The following is a 23890-nucleotide window of genomic DNA, read 5'->3' as shown; positions in this document are numbered from 1 at the left end:
ACAACTCATGGTAGGGCTGTGGGTAATTTAATCAGACTACCTAGATAGTGTTTATATTTATACACCTCCTATGAGAATAACTTTGGTAAAGTAACTTGAGATATTTTGGTGTCTGACATACTCTGCAAGTACATGGAAAATATGCTGACTGCATCTGTAGCCAGTGTCTCAGAATGGGAGAATAGGTGCAGTGAAGGTAAAGACACGTTCCTTTGCATTGACCAATTACTTCACCTCTTCTCTTCAATTCACTCTTTAGAAGGAAGATCTGTAAAAGTTGGTATCGTTTGACACAGGCAAAGATTTTGCATAAAGTCACTGCACTGGTAAACAGGTGTAAACTCCAAGGATGACGTTAACGACGGTGAAAGGTATAAATAAAAACTAAGAATCCCTTCTTTCTCTATACTTGATAATGATGACCTCACCATTTCAGGATGGGTCACGAGGGCAGCTCTCTCTAAGGAATGCACATTCTATAACCCTGATACAGTTACTATTTATATTCCTCTTCCTTGTGTATCCAAGAAACACGTTTTATTTTCATTTCATTTTAATAGGAACACAAACCATCTTCTTTCAGCATTGCCTAGTGGAACTAGAACCAAGGATTCTTGGGTTTAATTCACAACTGACTTGCTATGTGCCCTTGGGCATATCATTAATGATTACATTTTCAAAAAAATCAAGCCTCTGCTTTCAGCTGCTCGGTTTTAGGCACCTCGGATCAGATTTTCCAGTGGCTTGCACATTGTGAAGCCATGTCCATCTATGCAAAAATGACAGCTTTCTGACACGGTTGTGCTTTCTGCCCACAGTGCAGATGCAAATGGCTAGGCAAGGGTGCAAGCAAAAAATCCTTGTTTTTCAAGATGGGTAATCCAAAATTAAAAGCTGCTTTTGAAAATTTGAGCCTTAGCCTTTCTGTGCCCCAGTTTCCCCATCTGAAAATGGATCCAATACTCCTTAACCTATTTCACACAGTTCTTGTGAGATCTACTGAATTTCTGTTTCCCCAAAGGCCTTCAAAATCCCCAGGGAAAGGTTTTAGGCAGCTCCCACTAGGTTTACGGGAATTTTGCTTGAGTGACAACTGCAGGATTTGGCACTAAGTGGAAAGCATTGTCCCTGTGTGACCAAACAGCTGCACAATTCTAGGTTAACAAAGTACTTCTGAGACCAAAATATATTTTAGATCAGTAATTTTCAACCTTTTTTTCATTTGCAGATCCCTAAAATATTTCAAATGGAAGTGCAAACCCCTTTGGAAATTTTAAGACATGGTCTGTGGACCTCAAGGAGTCTGCGGACCACAGATTGAATACCACTGTTTTAGATGAATATGATAAGCCTAAATAAGTAGATAAACTTTACCTCAAGACACCAAAAAAACAAAATTGAGAAGAAACGTTTATGAAACCAGATTTATTAAAATTTTTCTAAAGTCAGACTTTATCATCTAGGTTTCTACATATCTACATATTTACAGGTTGGGCATAGTGTTTTTAGCTTTTGCGGCAGCTCTTCTACCAATATATACAGATTTACTTTTGTTAGGTTTAAACTGTATCACAGATACAAATGTCAAGCAATCATGAGAGATTTAGTGCAATAGAGTTACTTCACCCTTCTCAAATGCTCATGATTCTGTCAAGTTAGTATTGCCAACAATAATTCACATTAAACTGCACTTTGACACCTCGGTTATTAGGAACACAAATTAGAGCAATATCGCCCCTTAAAACTGTAAGATATATGTACAAAGTACACAATACATGAGGTATACAGGGCATTCTCACAATGCATGATGGTTCTGTAGCTTGCCAAGGGTTAGGCCTTAAAATAACTGCATCATTACAGTGCCATTTTGTCAATGTACGGCATAGTAATTTACCCGTTTAACAAATTCATTTTAGGAACGGTTTGTACATCATCTTAGTGAACCACTTTTGTTTAATACAAGTTGATATTTCTGTACATCACCAACCAGGCACACACATGAAACAAAGCAGAAATCTTAGGCATGACTAGGCTTTACTTATTCCCAACCCAGGAAGCTAATGATTATTTAGAGGTGTTCATTATCCACATAACTCTGAAATATGATGAATAATCACGCAAAAAAATTAAGAAAAAAATGTAGCCAGAGGCGGACGATACACCTGAATAGTCAAAGAGGGAAGTCTGGAGAATTTAACATTCAAGACCCACCAAGTTTTTGTACAAGATTTTAAACCCAAGGGACAGAGTTCTATGTAAAATTGAGCCCACAAGAAAACAGAAGGGTTCACACATACTGTACAAGATATCCCTTCTCTCTCTTTCCCAAGGCAAGGTGCTTCACCCTACAGTGTTGTGTTTTGATACATGAAAACATGCTTGCACTTTCAGAACTTACAAGGGCTCGGGCTATATGGAAAGTTCATCTCAGGCATAGAATTATATATGATTTGTTACAGTTAGGCTTAAATAAATTAAAAATGCATTTTATGTTCAGGGAGACTGTATTATATGAAATCCAGCTGAGAGTTCAGGTATTTTCTCCTCCTTAAAAGATTACCGAACTAATCTGCCAAAAGCAGTAGAGAAAGACAATAGTATACATTTATTTTATGGATGGATCTTTAATAACTTCATATACCTGCTAATAGCAGGATCTACCTGACAAGTGAGCAGGTAGTTGGACTTGGTGGGTCAAGACCTCCCTCCACCAATAAAGTGCACTTATATTCAGAAAATTACTCTATAAAACTGGCAACCTAGCGCTCCTTACTGATTCCTCTCTTACTAATTTCCATGTCAGATTTGGTCTTCCCCTTTTAGTCTTTTCACTGTCAGGGCTACACATTCCACTTAATACCTACGGGGAAAAGTGGGAGGTCTTACTTTTTTTGTCTGTTTCTTACATCACCAGTAATAAGATTCTGCAATCAAAGATCACCCGGCATTTGGGTTGATGATGATGCAGGAGGCAGAATAGAATCCAGCTGCCTCTTTCACAGCTGCACTGGCCCTGCAGTGCTAACAGTAAGAACTTGCCAGCAGAGTAAGCAGATATGACTCTGGATCCACTGAGTAAGTAGTTGTCTGCCTTGTTTATTTACTTGTTTTTAACATAGTCAGTTTTCTGATTATAGTGACACTTTAAAATGCTGCACATTTATATCGTGGAAAAATGAAACCCTAACAAGATACCATGTGTGAGAACTGTATGAGGTTTGTGGAGATTTCAGGACTAACAGAAGAACGAACTAATATCATCACTGTCTCCATGATGCTCTGGAACAATTTGATCAGAAGTTCCTATATCCTGGTCTACATATCCAGGTTCCAAAACTGCTTCAAACCAAGGATGAAGCAAGATCTCTGGAGCAGTGAGTCTTTCAGAGGGTTCCCGTCTCAGCAGGCTGCGAATGAGACATCTGGCTTTGGGAGAGACATGATCAGGAATACAGAACTGTCCACGGCGGATTTTAGAAAACAAAGTACTAGGGTCTGAGTCATGGAAGGGATAGCGTCCTACTAGGAGAGTATACAGCATTACTCCTAAACTCCAAACGTCAGCGGATTTTCCAGAGTAGGTCCCTGTTGTGTTTAAGATCTCAGGGCTGACATATGCAGGGCAGCCATGTTTATCTGACAGAGCATCATCTTCCCCTTTGATGATGTGAGTGTCTTCTAAGCTTTCTAGTCTCAGCTGAGTCCTGAGGAAGAGAGAAACACAATGTACAGGTTACAAAACAGTTTTAATAACCAGCACAGAGCTATTTTAACACACAAGGCTGTCTGCTATTACAAACCCAACTATAGCTCTCCATGTTACAGTATGGTGACCAAAGAGAGAAGAACTTAGTTGTGAACATGAAGCACAGAAACTCAAGAGTGCTGAGCTAGACCTGATCCAGGTGTAACAAAAGTGCAGCTACAGTTATCAATTTATACAATATTGCGTAGGATGGGGAAAATAATGTTACTCATACCCTAGGTATTGTTAAAGTTCCACAGTCGAAGAATACCACTGCATGCTGTTCTACACAGGCTGTACTGTAACTATGCATGGTTAATTTACTACAGTGTTATTACTATTTCCAGTTTAACTTTAAGAATGCACCATACAGAAGCATGCTTTCGAAATCTCAAAGTCCAGATCCCTTTTGTACATGCAGTGTTGATTAACCCTCCCCTTCATTTATATTTTTTTCCACATGACATCACATGTCATGCTGCAATGGCTCTCTCTTCTGCAAGTCAAAGTTCACCCTAGTTCCTAATTGCTTAGGTTAAGTAGAAAGATTTTACATTAGCTGAAGGGCCATTCCTTTGCTCTCGCATGGCTCTGTTTTGTCTTACATCTTACTGGCGTGCAAACACATTAACTGCAGTGTGTCCTCAATGTGACTTCCTATCGTAATGTAAAATACCCACTGGTTCTGTAAATGGAAAATATGACTCAGCCTATGCTGCGGGCCTCCGATTGGCTGATACAGCACTAAAACAATGTACCTGTAGAGAGCCTGTCTTACATTGCTTAACCCTCTTGTTACCAAATTTGATGTATATGACATTAGCCTGTGCAATGCATATTTCCAAATTACCAAAACTGTGTGAAATCTAACATTTCAGCAAGGGTTTCATCTTATCAGAGGTGGGAAAAGCTGCAACAGTTTCCTTCAAGCGAGTTACTATTTTGTAGGTTAACATATATTTTTTCTGCTTTAAAAAAAGAGGCAGAGTTGGAACATCTATCTTGCTTTGTTCATTAATAAAATAAAACACAGAGGTCCTAGATAAGGAAAAATTATTTTAAAAAGTGAAATTCCTTATGTTTTACTAAGACCTTAGCTATTACTAGTGAAGGAATTTTAAAAACGTTCTTCCCACCATTAATGTTGTTTACTCACTGCAGTCTTCTCTAGAATAATAAACTAATTCCTTTCAGTTCTGTTCAGGATTTTACCTTTCAGGTTTTGCATTGTGCCATGCTGCAACACAAGGGCAGCAGACACTGCAGAGAAATGTTTGCTTAAACATTTTTTCCTGTCTGAATAATTTTGAAAAAAAAAAATAGAAAAATAGTTCTATCGACCTAGATTTTGTAAATCTAGTTTTTACAAAACCTATACTTTGGGCTAAATTTGACCAGACAGTGTCTTTTTAAGCTGTATGTTCTACAAGTAGCTCATTTAACATTTGGGTTCTCAGTGTAAGATGTAAACCTCCTTCAAGATTCAACATTATTTACCCCATTTTAACCCTTTATTTCTTTGTATGTGTGGGGGGAGCTCTGACCACATGCAAAGTACACCAGATATGTGGCACTTAGGTCTTAAAACATGGAGATTGTCCTCTATAGAGGAGGAGGAATAAAAGCTTCTACTTTCACATTAAGTGTAACCTGGTTTAGACAGACTCCAACTACACTAACGCAATGACGGAAATGAGATTGTACAGACAGATCCCTTCTGCAAAAGAAATTGCACCAGGAGGCCCTCATCTTGTTATGAGATCTGTGCTGGTAGATCGTTGCACTGATTTCAGTGGGGCTTTGCAAAGGGACAAGAGTCCACCTGCAAAGATCCAATTACAGCACTGCAGCCTGGATTCTTTACATCTTTGTTTGTAAATCGAATTTATTTTCCCTTTGTTATATAATGCCCCAATCTCATTTCATTTAATGTGCCTTTTTCTCATTTCACTTTGAATTGGATGTTCAAATGCAATGTATTTTGACATCTGGGGTAATAAGCTCAAATCATTATCTGTTTGTACACCAAACAGTTTAATCTGGGCAGCTGCTTAATCAGACAGGAACCTATGCTAAGTACGTACGTACACAGTCAAGCTCCCAGGAAAAATAAATATTTACAAATCAGAGCCATGACATGCTAGCTGCACACACACACAAAACAAATTGTGCACAGGACAATTTGCAGAGGACAGCTGGTTTAGAACCCTATTTCATTTCTCTACATTGTTTTTCCCCAAAACAGATGCCTTTCTTAGTCCACTCTGAAGATTTTGCAGAACCTTGATTAACTTGAATAGATTTCTGCTTTAGAAGGACTATTCCTCTCCGTCACCCCCACAAAGGCAACTCTGTGATCGCTGCTTACCTTTCTTCAGTTGAAAAGACAAATTTCCTGAGCTTGAGGTCACCCAGCACAATGGCCGATTGGTGGCAGTGAGCTACAGCTGAGACAATCTGCTTGAATAGCCTGGCAGCCTCCTCTTCTCGCAGCCTTTTGCAGCTCCTCACATAGGAGTGCATGTCTCCAAAGTCCTTCTCAAGGAAGACATAGGCCTTGGTGTCCCCCAGAATCACTTCCACTACCCCAGTGATATTTCTATGCGATGGCAGCTGAACATAAGGTCGAATTTTGTCTTGGTAGTGTTTGAGAGGGAACACCTGTAAAGAGGAAATTAAAAAAAAAAAAGAATCTCCATTACCAGGAGTGCTAAAGTTTGTCTTCCATGAAGCAAATTTCCATGGACAATTCTGAGACAACTGGAGGGGGACCAGCCCTCACTATAAACTGTGTTATAAACTGTGTTAAAAGCTGCTATTAAGATACTTTCCAAAAATATACAGATATTGTTAATCTGATGGAGAAGAAAACTTTAACTACTGATGATGTTGCCTTTCTGGCACTCTGTGGTTTCACACAAGGGTGATCATAGTTACACTGTAACTTTCTAGTATGCAAACTGCAATAGGCAGAAGGGGTAAACCTGGGGATGTTTTATTCAGGGAATGGCAGGTGGATATTTTGTAAAGCTTTGAGAGTGTTCTCTTGGTGACCTGGTAAACTTTGCTAGTTACTCACTTCCTAAGCCTGACTGGAATCAATGACATACAGGGAATGTCATCATGTCTATTCATTTGATATCTCCATGGAGAAACTTGGACTCACAACTTACAATTCCCACTTCCCTTCCTTCATTACCCAATAGTACAGTCATTAAAACCTCCCCCCATCCCTCTTTTATTTTCAGCTCCAACATGCCTTTAGGCCCATCTGCCAAGGAAGGGCTGGAAGACATTCCTGATCTCCTTAGAGCCAGGCAGCAGGTGGCAGCAGTAAACTCCGAGTCAGCAACTAGTCCATTCAGAAATAGGTCCAGAACAGACGAGCATAGTGTGTTCTTTAAAAGCACTGCTGACATCTCATGGAAAACTCTGAAAGCGGTGCTAGTCAGGCACAATTCTGCTGTGTGTCACTGTCAGCAGGGGACAGAGGGGGGGGAACAGTGCGGATGGGATGGGGCTCGGTTTGGCCGGCTGTTTGCATGGAAGAATGTCTGCTTCTCGTGAATCTGTGTCTGCTCCTGATATTTTTATTCCTCACTTTACATAAGCCACGGCCCTCTCCGCAGCTACTAACTATAAGTGGCCGGTAATCAAATGAAATCCTAGAAGATTAGGGTTGGAAGGGACCTCAGGAGGTCACCTAGTGCTGCTCAAAGCAGGACCAAGCCCCGCTACATCAATCAGAGCCGGCCGGGGAGAACCATACGGCCTCGGCGCGGATCTGTGGCCGGCTGCAGAATAATTCTAACTTCTCATCAGCGGGGCCCGGCGCCAAAGTCACCCGAACCCCACCCCGCACCCCGGCCTGGCACCACCTGACCAGACCCAGACCTCGGCCGGGCCAGCCACTGACTGGGGCCCCCCCAGCCCCAGGCAGAGCGGGGCCCAGGCTCAGATCCGCAGGCGGGCGGTGGCGGAGAGGCGCTGGGCTGGGGAGAAGTCACCGGTCACTGGGATCCCCCCCGGGGCAGCCGGTGGCCGGCGCTTACCTTGCAGCGCAGCTCCCGGCCCGTGTGGATGTTGAGCGCCCGGGAGGCGCGCTCCCTGTCGGCCAGGGGCAGCAGCAGGTAGCCGGCGATGAGGCTGGGAGCCTGGGCGCTGGCCGGCGAGGGGCCGCTGGCCGGCGAGGCGGGCGCGCTGAGGCAGTCCGGGGGGCTGCTGGGGCACTCGGCCAGCCGGGGGCACTTGGCGGCGGGGGGCTCCTCGCCGGCGCCGTCCTGCAGCAGCAGCAGCCGCTTGGAAGGGGCGCTCCGGCAGCGGGCGGCCGGCAGCAGGAGTCCGGGGCTGCGGGGCTGCGCCTTGCGGCTCATGGGGACGGAGAGCGGGCGGCGCAGGCTGACGGGGCGCTCCCCAGCCGGGCGGGCAGAAAGCTCCGGGCGGAGAGCGGCAGCGGCCAGGCAGGCAGGCGCCTTCCCAGCGGGCTGTCCCCGGCCGGGGGCGCCACCCAAGCACATAGAAGGTGGGCGGGGATCTCCCAGGCGGCTCCCCGGGGCAGGGGGGCGGGCTGGAGCCGGCCGGAGGCTGCCGCAGCGAAGGGGCTCCCCGGCGCGGCGCGGCGCGTCCAGTCCCCCGAGGGGCGAAGGAGGCAGCTGGAGCAGCGGGGCAGGTCGGTGCCTCCGTCTCGCCTCCCGCTCGGCGGCGCGTGTGTGTGTGAGCGAGCGAGCGCGAGCGCAGCCAGCCCGGGCTGTGCCCTGCCGTCCCGGCGTGACTCACCCCGCACACTCACTCGCGCGCAGGTTATCTGTAAACAGAGCCGGGCAGGGCTGGTTGTGCAATGGCGAGGATGGCACCTCTCCCCCCCGCCCCGGCCCGGCCCCCAGCCACTGCGCGCCCAGCCGCAGCCTGGGGCTTTTTCCACAGCCGCTGCCAAAGGACGGGACGGGGAGTTGGAGGGAGATCTTAAAAAGTTCCCTTGACGCAAGGGGAAGTGGGCCGGGGCCAAAGGCGCGAGGCCGGTTCTCATTGGTGCTCCCGCCTCATTCAGGACACAAGCGGTGACTGAGGGAGACAGGGATGGGCGAAAAGGCGGCTCTCGTGCAGCACACATGAATGCGGGGGAGCGTGCAGCTCGGTTGTGTCACCCTCCAGCAGTGCATGCAGTGGAGGCCGGGGGTGCATGCAGCTCGCACCCTCCAGCAGTGCATGCAGTGGGGGCCGGGGGTGCATGCAGCTCGGTTGTGTCACCCTCCAGCAGTGCATGCAATGGGGGGGGGGAGGATGCAGCTTGGTTGTGTGTGGTGGGGATTGTGTGCATGCAGCTCGGTTGTGTCACCCTCCAGCAGTGCATGCAATGGGGGGGAGGGAGGGGAGGATGCAGCTCGGTTGTGTGTGGTGGGGGTTGTGTGCATGCAGCTCGGTTGTGTCACCCTCCAGCAGTGCATGCAATGGAGGGAGGGGGATGCAGCTCGGTTGTGTGTGGTGGGGGTTGTGTGCATGCAGCCACGTTATGTCACCCTCCAGCAGTGCATGCAATGGGAGGGGTGAACGCTGTTTGGTTATGTCACACTGCAGCAGTGCATGCAGTGCAGGGTGCATGCAGCTCTGCTGTGTCACCCTCCAGCAGTGTATGCTGCTCTGTTGTGTCACACCCCAGCAGTGAATGCAGCTGGTCAGTGCCAAAGGCTCTGATCGGTCACATTCCAGCAATACATATAGTTGTGTGTCTGTGGCCCCACCTATCATCAATGGATTTATCCTCACAAAACTCCAGTGAGACAGGACAGTGTAATTAATCCCATTTTAATGGGGTACAGAGAGATCAAGTGACTTGCCCAAATACACGCAGAAAGGGTGTAGGCAGCAGAACTGTGAACTGAATCTGGATCTCCTAAACCATTGGACACTGACCTTACCATAAAACCATACCCTGGAATCACCTCTTCACTGACACCACCCCCCACCCAAACTCACATTGCATGTGTAAAACTCCAGCACTGCATACAGCTGCATTGCATAAGATTCTGCTGTGTTACCTAGCAACAGTGCAATGTGGCATGGGATGCAGTTCAGATATAATCTAACAGACATGCAGTTTGACATGGCTCTCCTGTCTGTAATGCAGACAGCCAAGTATTTAAAGTGGTGGCAATATCTATATAGCAACACATCATGGATTACATTATTATTTTCTTGCATCAGTGTGGCATTACGTGCATTTTCATGCCAAAGTTCTGAATGCAGCAACAAGTCAGTTATAGACAAGTTTTGGTACACAGACCTGATCTTCCATTTTTAAAGGTGCATGCAAAAATTGTGCCCACCAATGAGTGCATAGGTGCAAATCTAAATACTTGTACCCCTTACTACCTGATTCTGAGCCCAAGTCTGGTAGTTAGAAGCACAAATAGATGGATACGGAGGCAAAACTGGATCATGTGTGAAAAAATTCTGGCATAAATGTATCCCTAAAAGTGGCTGCAACATTTTTTCCACCAGCAGTGTATTCCGCCTGGGAAACTGGGCCAGAAATTTAAAATGCTTCTGCAGTGGTTTGCTACAATTTGGGCCATCATCATTTAATTCTTACCTAGCCAAACTTCAGCAAGCATGGCACTCACTTGGCTGGTAGTGCTGGACTTGGTGGACTGGGACTGAGACCTTGGTGTTACTCAGCCTCTCTCCCCAAGGCAGAGCGAGTGCTGAAGCACAATGAAGGACGGGGTCCTGCAACAAAGTGGATGAGGCTGACCAAAGCCTAAAGGCCAGGGAGGCCTAGTGGGGCCACAAAGCAGCAAGATAGCCCCCAAAAGTCCAACTCTCTTAAAATTGCTCTAATAAAACAAAAAATATATACATAGATTTCCTTAAAAATGGACCAATGGACACAGCTGACTTCCTGCTCAGGATGGAGGCACAAGAGACAGACAGGACACACACAAACAAATTGCCCCCAAGAGACACCAATAGCCCCATGGTGTGCTTCATCAAGAGTGAAGACCCATGCAGGCAGTGACCAGAGAATTGCCACTTTTTCCTTCTGTAGCCCATTCCTCTCTCTCAACTCCCGCTTTCTTTTTCTCCATTAACTGCTTTCTCCACCCATTGGAGGTATGGATTTTTGTTTTTTGCATTCAACAACTCCAGCTGTGCACCACTGAGATTTGGTGCATGGGTCTGATATCAATAAAAGGCTAACCTAGCTAGTGCAGATCTGTGATCACAGCTATACATAATAGCTAATACTTGTCCCTCTCTATTCATTGTAACTATATTAGCACTCCCACCCTAGTTATTCACTGCTTGCAAATATTCATTTGAACTTATTGTAGAATGGGTGTTTTCATATATTTACCAGTATTTACGTGTGAACACGTGTCTTTGTGCGTGACCCAAAATATTCATTATTTGCCATTCTGCTTACAAAAGCTTCAGTGATACTGTTAGGTAGAAGAAATAATATCTTGTGACCGAGATGACCAATCACACCCTGTGAATTGTAGAATCCAATGGAACAGTTTACAAATCACTGGCTGAAAATGGTGGCTCCAAATGAATAATAAATAGATTGGCAGAAATCAGGAGGAGAGCACAGATTATTTGCAAATGAAAAAAAAGAGCAATGTAGCCAACAAATGTTCCCTACGGATAATTCAGCCAGCTCTAGTTTTGACACAATTCTTCTGGAGAAAGAACAACCAAAATCTGCTATTTACACACATGCAAATTCTCTGTAATATAGCACTGAGACTTGGACAGCAGCAGAATGGGTCTATTATCTGCTGTATGTTCAATGAGTGTAGCAGTCTAGATTCTACTCGGCTAGTCTATTTTAACAAAATAATTCAAATAAACTAGATGAGGTCTTTTCCTTCTCAAAAGTCTACGATTCAATGAATGCAGTTATTTGTTGTGATTTTTAATAGATAATCACTCTGCAGCATCATATATGCCTTCAACTACTTTCAGTGTATTTAAAGAAACACATGAAACTCTTGTGCTGGATGACTCATAGCATAACCGGTTTATTAATGCATTTGAACATAAAAAACATATGTCAAAAAGGGATTTCCCAGGGGCTGTATTTTCTCTCTTTTCAGAAATATGATTCTGTTAAAGACCTGCAGATTGTTTCAGAAGCAGTTCTCTTCCTCTCTCAAAACATGCTATTTTATTTTCTCTCTCTTATAGATGAAATATTCCTAAGTGAGAATCTGATCTTTGTCTTTTCTAATTCTGGGAACCTTGCAAGTTCCATTTGGCTTGTAGGATTTTGCTTAAGAGAATAGAAGGCTATTTTCTACATCTGAAATAGTTTTGTTTTACAACAGTTTTTTGGTGGGGTTGTGGTTGTGATATGTGTGGACACGCTGCACAAGAACAACAGCGTTTTTTCTATATGTACCGTTTATTCTATTTACTGTTCAGACACTGAAAGACAGTACTGTATCACCTACAAAATCATGCTGCAGCCCCAACCTACAAAAAGTGGGTTAACACTTTTAATCAAAACATTCACAATACAGCCATGTGTACAAGATGTGTACATGCCTTCAGTCCCAAGCCTGCAAAGGGATCCACCCATATGGACCCTCTATGCCTGCACAGAGTAGCACTGTGCTCAATATCCCTTTTAAGGAGAAATACCTTATTGAGCAACCATTTGACCTCATTATTAGAACTCTTCTGCCTCTCCCCTACTCCTCATTGTAGCTTCTTGTAACCTACACTTGCTGCATTAGGTCTCAAGTTAGGCCGGAGTCCCGCAGACCAGTGTCATTGGGACAGTTTTTATAGTGGGGGTCCTGAAGCCATTGAACAAAACTGTAAGCCCTGTATATGATGGAAACCATTTAAAGCCAGGGGGTGCCGCACCCCCAACACCCCTAGCTCCAGCACCCCTGCTGCAGAGGGCTCCATGTAGCAAATACACCTGTCCAGATTTGCTTGCAAAGGCTTATGCACATGCTTGACTTTATGCGCTGTGATTATTATCGTCATTGATTTGTTACAGTAGTGCCGAGGGGCCCATTGTGCTGGTCACTGTGCAAACACATTGTAAGAGACAATCTCTGTCCCCAAGAGTTTACAGTCACCTTGAATGGTCCCTTAGAATATGTGTTTGCTCCTTATGCTAAACAATCTGTTTCAGGTTGTATTTAGCTGTGAAGCGCAGAGTACCTTCCCCAGACATGAAGAAGAGCTCTGTGTAAACTCAAAAGCTTCTCTCTCTCAACAACAGAAGTTGGTCCAAAGAAAGATAATACCTCACTGACCTTGTCTTTCTACAGTCTAGACAGACAGACAAAGAGTGAGGGGAAACCGACGCACAGAAGGGAAATGACAGAACTGCAAACAGAACCCAAATCCCTACCTCCCGATCCGGCACCCCATCTATTAGACCATGCTGCATCCCAAAGTAATTAATGGGGCTACTCACCCTATGTAGAAGTTAGTGCATATGGAAGGGTCTTTTCAGACTCAGGTCCTTAGAGTTATAAGGTGTTCAGGGCAGGGAACGTATCTTTCCCTGTTTCTGTGAAGTACCTAGCATAGTTTTGGGCACTTGAAATATAATATTATTAACGAACGTATAGCAACAGTAAAAGGACAGACATTCATAAACCCATTTAAAACCAATCAGTAGCTGTCTGAGTCATACTGGTTGGGTGTGCCGTACGGTTGCCAGAAAAGGTCTATATTTTGACCCACGTTTCCTCCATGTGCTGCACTGTAAAACTAGAACTAATTTCTGTATGCTCATGCTGTTTTGACTTACTCGAGAAATTCCTGAAAAACTTATGCACATCCTTGCTATTTACTGAACCTGTCTAGCAACGTGTTTTTTAGCCATAGCAGGCGAGTGTGCAGTGGGGGAACAGTTTGCCCTGCTTAGCATGGACTTCAGTAATGGCATGCATGCCTGACAGCGGGGGTCTGGTAAAATGACTAAGCATGAGAGGAATTCAAGTAAAAGACGTGAAGAATTACACGTACAACTTGAGCGTTACACAGTTATTGCAGATTGTGGGGCCAACAGATTTTCATAATGCAGCCTTTCCTTCAGATTTTGTGACTGATTTTCAACATTGTATGAGACGTTTTTAATCGTTAGTTCACGTTCCCTTGCCTTAAAACTCTGAAGACATTCACAAGAGTTCTACTTCCTCTTCCTACATTCTCCTTAGTCAGCTCAGCTCCCAGAATACTACAGCAAATAGATTTTTACCTGCTTAGTAAACAGCAAGGGTGAAATTCACTCTTGCTCAGAGGGCCAGCACCTAGGCAGCACTTAAGTGCCACTTAAAAGCTATTTGAGGACTTAGGAGGTACACAGACCTTCGGGCTATTTATCCCTGTGTGATGGACCCTTTGTGCAGGCTAATCCACAACGAAGTTGCCGCAGGCCCAAATTGGCACAGAAGGCCCTACAGAAAGCCCTGGCATGGGGCAATGCAGGCTGGGTCAGGTGCAGGCTGGTGAGTCATTGGTGTCCCTCTATGCCACTGCAATGGTCATAGGGCATAAAATGAGAGTAGTTGGTGAGGCTGCTCTATGAACCAAATCCTCAAAAGGGTGCATCATTCAGGCATGTCCCCAGATTTACGTGCCCAGATAGGGCATTTGTGCATTTAAAAATTGGCATGCACGCCCTTTGCAAATGCACATAATTTTATCATCTATTCGTGGAAGGCCCCACTGTGTGATAAGTGTTTGGAAAGTGCCATCTCCAGGGAGTTCACAGTCTAAGGATGTGACCAAACTTGGCTGTAAAGATTAAACCCTGCCCTGGAAAGGGGCGATGGAAGAAAGCACTTTGCCTGCTGTGCCCTCTGCTACTGGACTCCTAACTGCTAGAATGGCATTCTTCACTTGCAGCTGAGGTCATGTGCGATGGGATTAATACCGCAGCGCATTGGAGCAGAAGCATCCTGCCCCTTAACCTGCAACCAGCTCGTACTTTCTACTGACTGTGGCATATGCGTTCCAAGTGCTGGGCTACATCTAGCAGAGCACCGAAAGTTCAGGACACAGGTGAAAGGCTCCACCCTTTTCCTCCCATGAACACACCAGCGGGTAGCATTTTGCTCTGTTTGTTTTTAACTGAAATAGAAATTCTTCACTTTTCTTGCTTGTCTTTTCTGGCTACATTTCCTACACCTGCTAGATTCACACTTTAAAAGCAGGGAGAAGTTTCTCTGGTGCACAGGGCTCCGTCTAGAATTCCCTTAACTTGATTTGCTATTTTATTTATTTACAAGAACCTCTGTGGGCACTGCTCCATAGCATTTACTCTTGATCTGCCTTGTGCCTCCACCACTATGGATCAGTCAAGTTTCCCCAGATTCAGAAATTCCAGTTTCTAGCCTCCTTATCTTTAAGTTGAACTGCTTGAGACAATAAAATGAGTGTTGCACCACCAGTCATATCTCCCTTCTCAAATGCTGGGGAGAGACACATTTCATTTAATAATGTGTCTCATGTGATGGACAGAGTAAATCTAAATTAGACAGGTCACTTACAGTTAAAGTGACTGACTGATTGTCATGGCAAAAAATGAAGTAATAATTTTAGTGATCAGCCAAAAAAGCCATGGCGCACACATATTTTAGCTAATATTAAATTGACATTCAAAATTTTGAAAAGTTTATTTTACACCAAAAACATTCCAAGCCATGTAATGGTATTTAAACTAGTTCTGAAGAGTAAATCCTGCAAAATCTCCCTATGGTACTACGCTGACCACATTTGTAACAATGCATGGAGTTAGTTTGTTCAAGGGGATAAAGACCATGACTTCGTATAAAAGGGAAAAAGACACTACAAGTCATATTTTCTGCCATGGAAATCATGTCCATAGCAAACAATAAATTCTAGTATCTCTAATTCTAATATAACATATTTTATGCTAAAACAGATTTTCACTTTGTTTTTGTGTTGTGTGTATTAATCAACGAAGTTACATGTAATGGCATTGTTATGTACTGCCTCAATTTATAGCCTACCCGGGAATTGTCGTTAGAGATAGTATTGGCAGAAAATATAAACAGTGCCCTTTGGGAAACTGATTGTTACCAAATCAAAATGATGCAGAGTCTCATGAACAGCATCTTCTGACTTTGATCCTTTCCAGTCTAGAGAGCATGAAAGCTTCTTCTGTTATTTGAGGTCTTTTTGAAATTCTCAAATTGGAAGTTCAGATTTTAAACCTCACATCATAATTTTGCTCCAGAAGTTGATTGCTTAAATTAGAACACTGAAAGAGGGTCTTTCAATTTCCCTTCTGGTCAAGATATTATTCATGCCAAGTTTACAAGCAGACAGTTCCTTTGATAAACTCCCAGTGTTATTCAATTCACATGCATGCTTTCAACCTCTGTTTCATGGATTGGAGTAAAATCAACATGGCCTCTTAAAACAAAACTATTTAGGCCCTGATCCTGGGAAGACTGATGCACATGCTTAAGTTAGTACACTATGGGTAAAATCCTGGCCCCACTGTTTTGCCACTGACTTCTGCGTGGCCAGGATTTCATCCCATGTGTAGTTCCATTGATGTAATTGAGGCTAGTCATATTGTATAGAGTTAAGCATATGCATTGGTTTTTGGCTGCTTAATGATCAATCACTTTTTACCTCTGATATTTATTGATTAGTGACTGAAGAGTCAGGTAGCAAAGTTTCCCATCTAGGCATGTGATTTTCCTATGAGAATTCATTTGGCAATATTTATGCCATTAATTATACCATTAAATACTTTTTTCCTCCTACAATTAGTATTTCATGGCCAGAAATATAACTCATTATCCACACAAGCATTTGCCCATCTTACTCACAGAATTTATATCAACAGACATGGTATTTGATTCCTTTGCAGACTAGATCTGTATTTGCAATGGAGTATTTAAAACTACTGACTGCAAGGAGAAGGAAGTAGGAAGTTACTTACAATTACATAGCACTTTTCATTCAGAAGGACCTCAGCTCTAAGGTACTTCTCTAAATTACTGTATTTTACCTATTATCGAAATGCAGCTACCCAGTATAGAACACAGCACCACATACAACCAAAGATCAGTATGCACAGAAGCTTAGTCAAAGAGATAATAAACATCTAGTTACAGATTGAGTGGAGTTTAGATAGGGACTCAATTAATTCTCAAGTTAGAGCTTAGACCATGATACCAAGGCTTTTACCCTCTATTTTTGAACAAAGAGACATGGAATATTAATGACCACAGGTAGTCAGGTCCTCTGCTGGACATCTCATTAGGAATGAGCAATTCCAGCTAGTCACGGAGCATACGAAGGCATTAGTTGGCTATTGATTAGGAAAGAGTGCCTTTCAGCACCATTTCCTGTAGCCCCACTGTTTGCCTTGGCAGTTTCCTTTAGAAGTACTGACCTGGCCTGGCTTGTTCCATTCTTCCAGACTGGATAAGCTCACAGCCCAGGAGTGGTAATGATGAACATATCTTTGATTCAGAGGAATGCATGTTCTTTTAAGTATACATTTGTGGTGGCTGTTTTGTTCTTCCAAAAAATTCTGGCATAAATTGTTTCATAATCACACTGTAGGCACACTTCATAGATTCCTTCCATTTGGAGGAAATTCTATTAATTCAGAAGAACCTTTCCAAATAAGAAAACATTTTAAATGGTACCCACATTAGGGCACTATGGAAAGCTCTAGGATAGTGCTGCATGGATTCTTTTGCCGATTCTTTTGACCAGCTATAGCTTTAATCATGTATGGACTAACCTCAAGAGAATCCTTAATTTAAGTGGGAGTAACAGGTGCTCAGTGTCCCTTAGGAACAGGCCTGGGATTTATATGCCTCCTGCTTCCTTCCTTCCCTTTCTACCACTTTTAGGCCATCTCTTTACAGGAAAATGCTAAAGCCTGATTCTCTTTCCCCTAATCTTGTTGCAAAATTACTTGGTGTCAAACAGTGAGATAAAATATACTCTGTGATCATTTAATATATGCATGCTTACATTGATCACAGAATCATAGAAGATTAGGGTTGGAAGAGACCTCAGGAGGTCTTCTAGTCCAACCCCTGCTCAAAGCAGGACCAAACCCAAGTAAATCATCCCAGCCAGGGGTTTGTCAAGCAGCACCTTAAAAACCTCTAAGGAAGGAGATTCCACCACTTCCCTAGGTAACCCATTCCAGTGCTTCACCACCCTCCTAGTGAAAAAGTTTTTCCTAATATCCAACCTAGACCTTCCCACTACAACTTGAGGCCATTGCTCCTTGTTCTGTCATCTAGTACCACTGAGAACAGCCTAGTTCCATCCTCCCTGGAATCTCCTTTCAGATAGTTGAAGGCTGCTATCAAATCCTCCCTCATTGTTTTCTTCTGCAGACTAAACAAGCCCAGTTCCCTCAGTCTCTCCTCGTAAATCATGTGCTCCAGCCCCCTAATCATTTCCGTTTCCCTCTGCTGGACTCTTTCCAATTTGTCCACATCCTTCTTGTAGTGGGGTTGGGGGGAGCCCAAAACTGGACACAATACTCCAGATGTGGCCTCACCAGTGCCAAATACAGGGGAATAATCACTTCCTTCGATTTGCTGGCTACACTCCTACTAATGCAGCCCAATATGCCGTTAGCCTTTTTGGCAATAAGGGCACACTGTTGACTCATATCCAGGTTCTTGTCCATTGTAAACCCCAGACCCTTATCTTCCAAACAGCTGCCTAACCAGTCAGTCCCTCGTCTGTAGCAGTGCATGGAATTCTTCCACCCTAAGTGCAGGAACTCTTCATTTGTCCTTGTAAAGTCTCATTAGATTTCTTTTGGCCCACTCCTCCAATTTATCTAGGTCATTCTGTATCCTATCCCTGCCCTCCACCATATCTACCACTCAGCCCAGCTTAGTGGCATCTGCAAACTTGCTGAGGGTGCAATCCACCCCATCCTCCAGATCATTAATGAAGATGTTGAACAAAACCGGCCCCAACACCGACCCCTGGGGCACTCCACTGGTTACCGGTTGTCAACTAGACATTGAGCCATTGATCACTATCCACTGAGCCCAATAATCTAGCCAGCTTTCTATCCATCTTATAGTCCATTCCTCCAACCAACCCATACCTCTTTAACTTGTTGATAAGAATATTGTGGGAGACCATATCAAAAGCTTTGCTTATAGCCAAGATGGCTATGATAGCTTATAGCCAAAAGAGATGATGATTTCAATCTTTAACTGTGCTTAAGGGTCCACTTCCATGAATCACAGTGATTAGTTTGTTCATTGTCTGTACTTCATTTCTGTGCTTTCATTCCTTGAAGGTTTCTTCTTCTAGAGCTGGGTTTCTACATAACATAGACCATCTCTGAATAGGGAGGTTGTCTCTTCTGCCTTATTCACAACTGCATGGACAAAACCAATGCTCGAGAAAGCTTTTTGTAAATGAACGCTAAATACTCACTACCAGGAATAAACAACACTGGGTTCCTTGTGAACTCCTAGGATTCAATTTTGGGCCATCCTCTGGTCACTTTACATTGCTCCACCAGTGCCAAGCAACTCTAAATCTTGTGGGCCAGGCCTCCCAGAGGATACTCCTTCTGTAGGGGCTCCTATGCCACCCTCTCGGCTCTCAGCCTGAGGGAGCATGACTCGGGCTTTCCCTTCCTCACATAATAGTAACAGACCCTTGGAGCTGTTGGCAGCTAGTGTATCTTAGAATAGCCTTCAGGCTGTTCTAACACCTGTGTCAGGGCACCAGCATAAGAGCCCCACATTGGGACAGTGCAGAAGACGCCTCCATACACCCCCACGCACTGTGCCAAGTGAACATCAATGGCAGCCGAGGATCTGATCCTCAATAGTTCAGTATCAACTGGAAAATCACTGGTAAGTTTTACTAGAAATAAAGAGCCATCCATTCTACAGCAAAAAAGGGCAAAGTTCTGCTCTTGGCCCTGCTCAGCTGATTGCAACTCCAATAAGCTGACCAGTGGGAAATTCACTGATGCCAATAGCTGTTCCATGCATGTAATGAAATGAATGAAGATTGGCTACACAGATGTGAGAACAGAGTTTGCCCAAGGACTGCAATCAATGCAGTTAGTCTGCTTTAGGCAATTGAAAATCATATGCCATATATCAGTGATTTCTATGGCCTTTACTTAATGTGTATTATTAGAAATACTCTAATGTATCTGGATCCCGTAATTAAGTCATGGGTTTTTAGGTTTATAGGTTGGACATTCTCAAAAAGGGATATCTCTGATTAAATTGACATTGATTTATTTTATAAGTACAAATATTTTAAATAGCAATTACGTATGATGTCTGAAGCAGTAAGGCAGGTATCTTCTGCCAAAGTGTTCCATTTCCTTCTTTCAAAGAGTAAAAGGATCTCAGAGTTTATAGGTTGCACTTGCTATTCAAGTTTCATGACTTCATAGACATTGCCTAACCCAGGCCAGGGAAGAAAGGAAGGAAAAATCATTTACTGAGACACAGGAATGTGAACATTCAAAGAATACTTCCTATTTATTGCATAATTGCTATGGGTGCTGACCTACTTGCTTTCCTTTTCCTTATAATATTGCACTTCAGGTTTGCTTGGTATTTCTCATATCTTTACTGCCTCATCCAAGCACTTTAAGTACTAGACACTGGGTACATAGCATATTTCTGGTTCAGGTACTTTATATATGATGAGCACCTGCAGCACCCATTAAAACCCTCCACTTGCTTTCAGGATCAAGCCCTAACGCTTTTAAAAATCTAGTAAACAGACATACCCGAGAGAGTGATTTCTATTCTAGATAGTCCAATACTCATTGGAATGCAAGAATAAAGTTCTTTATTCTTCAGGAACATCCACATGTAGCTGTCTGAGAGTGTATTAAACACGAACACCACACTAATGCAAATTGGATCATACTGCAGAGAACAGTAGGGCTAGCTCAGTCCAGCAACTGCCTTACATTTTGCAGGTACAAATCATTCTGCATACAATTTAGCACATGTATTTATATCCCTTAGCTGTCTAAATCCCTTATTTCAATTCCTACATTCAAACACCCTGACATCTTACTGATCAAAATTTGGGGGTACAAAATAGTGTCCACAATTACTGGTGCCCACAATTTTGCATTTTAAAATACAGGGTACATTTACACTGCAAAGAACCACAGCAGCAAATCTCAAAGCCTGGGTCAATTGACTTGGGCTCACAAGGCTAAATAAGAGGGGCTAAAAATAGCAGGGTAGACATTCCAGCCTCTGAGACCCTCCTGCCTTGCTGAGTTTAAGAGCCTGGCTCTAGCCCAAATGGGATCATCTACACTGCCACTTGTAGCCCCGCAGTATGAACCCAAGTCAGTTGACCTGACCTCTGAGATTCGCTGCCTCAGGATTTGTTTTGCAGTGTAGACATAATGACAGGGTAAGACCTACGACACGGCCACACAAGGTCCCAGAGCTCAGGCTTCAGCCTAAGCCCAAACATCTAGACAGCAAGTTTACAGCCCCACAGCCAGTCAGTTGACCCAGGCCAGCCACAGCTGTTTAACTGCTGGGTAGGTTTACCTACAGAGGCTTGATTAAGCCCAGGGTTAAAATTTGGCCCAGGAAATACAGTATTAATGCAACTGAATCAAAAGTTGCTAAAGACTTTTTAACAGTGTTTCTCACAGGTTTGGGGGTTCTAGTTAAAAGTGCTGGAATAAATCTAAGCAGACTTGCAGTTGAAGGGAAAAATGTAGGGCAATTCAGGACATCCTCCTCCCCATTTTTAAAAAAACTAGAACTATAGCTGAAGCACTGTTGCACTTAACTGTATCAGTTCCCTCAAATGTAAAGGCCCATAATGTCAAAGCAATATAAGGCATCTTAAAGGTGCCTGATTTTCAGAATGTACTAAGCACCCATGCTCTGAAAACCAGGCCTCTTTAAGATGTTTCAAGTTGGGCATCCAGAAATTGAGGCACTCCAAATCATTAGTCAGTTTTGAAAATTGAGGCCCAACTGCTAATTTCACAGGTGTATTATGAAGATTGTTCAGTTCATTTCTGTAAAACACTTTGAAAGCCTTTAGTGCTAAGTTGTAGTATTCACCTCCAATTTTTACATCTGAAATCAGTTTACAGATTAACATTTAACAATTGCAAAACTGTGTGTTTAGTTTAACGTGGCCTGTACTCTAAGTATAATTTGGGTTAATAAAAGTCTAATGAAGTGACGCTTATAGCAACAATGAATTAGTGCATGCATGTATTAAAATTGTTACTATTACACTGTATAGTCTTTGCAACTCAAGGTATGCGGGTATCTTATAATATTTTTATTGTTATTATACATAAGGTTAATGAACTAAAGATGTTTATAAATAAGCCAATTCTCCTCATCTAAAATATTAACGTGAATCCCCTTGGGAATTCCAAATGCTGAGAGTCTGAAATAAAAGATTTTGAATATCAAAAGTACGGTAGGATTAAGGGCCAGGACTTGCAATTAATACTGGTCATAGACCAAAATTTTCAAAATGACTAATGATTTTGCATGCCCAAACCTGAGATCCAGATAGGTGTTCTGCACTTTCTGAAAATCAGGCTCCCTTCAGATGTCTTGTGTTGGGCATCCAAAAATAGAGGCACCCCAGATCATGTCCCTTTGGAAATCTTGGCCACAGTGCCTCCTCCCATGAGTAGCCCCAGCGACTACATAGACTTCTTTCTGGGATGGCTAACAGTAGGAAACAGTGCCCCCTGTAGTAACCGTTTGCAGGCTTGGACCTAAATTGATTTCTTTAGAATGCTTTAAAAATGAGCACAACTACTGACAAAGGAGGTTACATTTTGCAAAACACATTTAATTTATAAAATGCAAAATTGTAGAGGTTCAGGAAGAAAAAAAACAAGTTAAACTGGAATGCTTTACACTTGGATATCTAAAATATGCTTTCAGTTACAACTGCCACCTTCAACTTTGCCTTCAAATTAAATACTTTAAACAACAATCAATCAGTTATACAACCTGCTTACAATCAGCAGCTTATCTCACAAAATCTCTAACAACAAATTTTCTTTGCAGTAACAGCGTGTCCAGCTGACTTCTACAGCATTGGTCGGCTTTGTTTATTCTGACTGTCAATCGCTCTTTTAAGTACTTCGTCTGGCACAAGATCTGATCTCTTTACATCTAAATGGCTACAGCCAATTTTAGGGCAGCTGTTAAAAAGAAAAAGAAATACATCAGAAGAAGGATATTTGTCATATGAATGTAGCATTTGCTGTTTTATTTTGTATCGCCTCCCCCCACAGTAACTTTGCCAGTGACTTGCTGCAGCTTTTTCTTCCTGGATAATAAATCTCTATTGGGAAAAAAAAAAAGTCTAATTTATCTTAACAAGTGGGAATGGATGTCTCAAGGGAACGAGTATAATGAGATAAGAGACTTTCACCTGTTGATCACTGTCTTAAATCCAATGCGAGTTGCCTGTGTTACTAATAAGACATAATACAGCTACTTACAGTAATCCTTGTATATTGCTTTACATCTTCAAAGCACTATATTCTCCCCCCACCAATCTGTGGTGAGTAAGTATTATCCTCATTATACAGATAGGGAAACAGATAAAAGAGGTTAAATGACTTGCTCAAAGCCACATAGTGAATCAGTGGAAGAGCTAGGGTGATGAAAAATGATGAATCCTTAAAAGAACAGAAGGGGATAGGTATATTTGTCATATTAATGATTTGTAAAAATAGAACAAATACAGAATTTGGTATTTGGCTGCAGGTAGTCTGATAAAACCATATTACTTCTACTGTGAAAGATATTCAGGGATGGAGTGAAGCCAGATAGTAGTGGAGCAAGATGTATATGGCTAATGCTCCCAGTTAGAACATTTGAGGACTCACTTTTTCTGGAACCTAGTTTTTCTTTTTGGGAAGGAATTTTATCTAGGACTTGGGAATAGAGTGTCAGCTCTCATCACTTCTATTTCAGGCTTTGTCACTGGCTTGCTGTGTCTGCCTTGGGCAAATTACTTAACCACTCTGTACCTCAGTTTTTCAATCTACAAACTGGTTAGAATAATAATTATCTATATGATAGAAATGTTGCAAGGTTTAATTAGTGTTTGTCAATTGCCTTGAAAGCCTCATATAAAACA

The 23890-nt window shown here is 42.9% G+C and overlaps 2 protein-coding genes across 3 annotated transcripts in view; both read right to left on the bottom strand.

Annotated features, from left to right (window-relative positions):
- Positions 1 to 1416: 1416 nt before the first annotated feature.
- Positions 1417 to 8655, bottom strand: TRIB1 (tribbles pseudokinase 1). Its single transcript, XM_067531387.1, has 3 exons — positions 7798 to 8655; positions 6114 to 6406; positions 1417 to 3704 (listed from the first exon to the last, which is right to left on the bottom strand). The coding sequence occupies exons 1-3, from the start codon at positions 8260 to 8262 to the stop codon at positions 3236 to 3238; spliced, it is 1227 nt and encodes a 408-aa protein (XP_067387488.1). The 5' UTR covers positions 8263 to 8655; the 3' UTR covers positions 1417 to 3235.
- Positions 8656 to 22570: 13915 nt separating this feature from the next.
- Positions 22571 to 23890, bottom strand: part of NSMCE2 (NSE2 (MMS21) homolog, SMC5-SMC6 complex SUMO ligase) — a 170890-nt gene continuing 169570 nt past the window's right edge. Inside the window, exon 7 of one of the 2 annotated variants that reach the window (XM_067531378.1) lies at positions 22571 to 22943. In XM_067531378.1, the coding sequence (XP_067387479.1) occupies positions 22829 to 22943 (115 nt within the window). In that variant the 3' untranslated portion in view covers positions 22571 to 22828. The remainder of the gene's footprint in view (positions 22944 to 23890) is intronic. The other variant, XR_010916855.1, reaches the window with a different exon arrangement.

Source organism: Emydura macquarii, unplaced genomic scaffold, assembly GCF_026122565.2.
Source record: "Emydura macquarii macquarii isolate MOO-44397 ecotype Brisbane River unplaced genomic scaffold, CSIRO-AGI_Emac_v2 contig_369, whole genome shotgun sequence".
NCBI lineage: Eukaryota > Metazoa > Chordata > Testudines > Chelidae > Emydura > Emydura macquarii.
This window is presented reverse-complemented; position numbering and strand designations above follow the sequence as displayed.

Bases quoted from the DNA above. Each gene is read 5' to 3' on its own strand.
- TRIB1 (XM_067531387.1), bottom strand. From the start codon at position 8,262: ATGTGCTTGGGTGGCGCCCCCGGCCGGGGACAGCCCGCTGGGAAGGCG. The intron at 6,407-7,797 runs GTAAGCGCCGGC...TCCTCTTTACAG, and splicing joins GCCGGGAGCTGCGCTGCAAG to GTGTTCCCTCTCAAACACTA. The intron at 3,705-6,113 runs GTAAGCAGCGAT...TCTCTTCCTCAG, and splicing joins GTCTTTTCAACTGAAGAAAG to GACTCAGCTGAGACTAGAAA.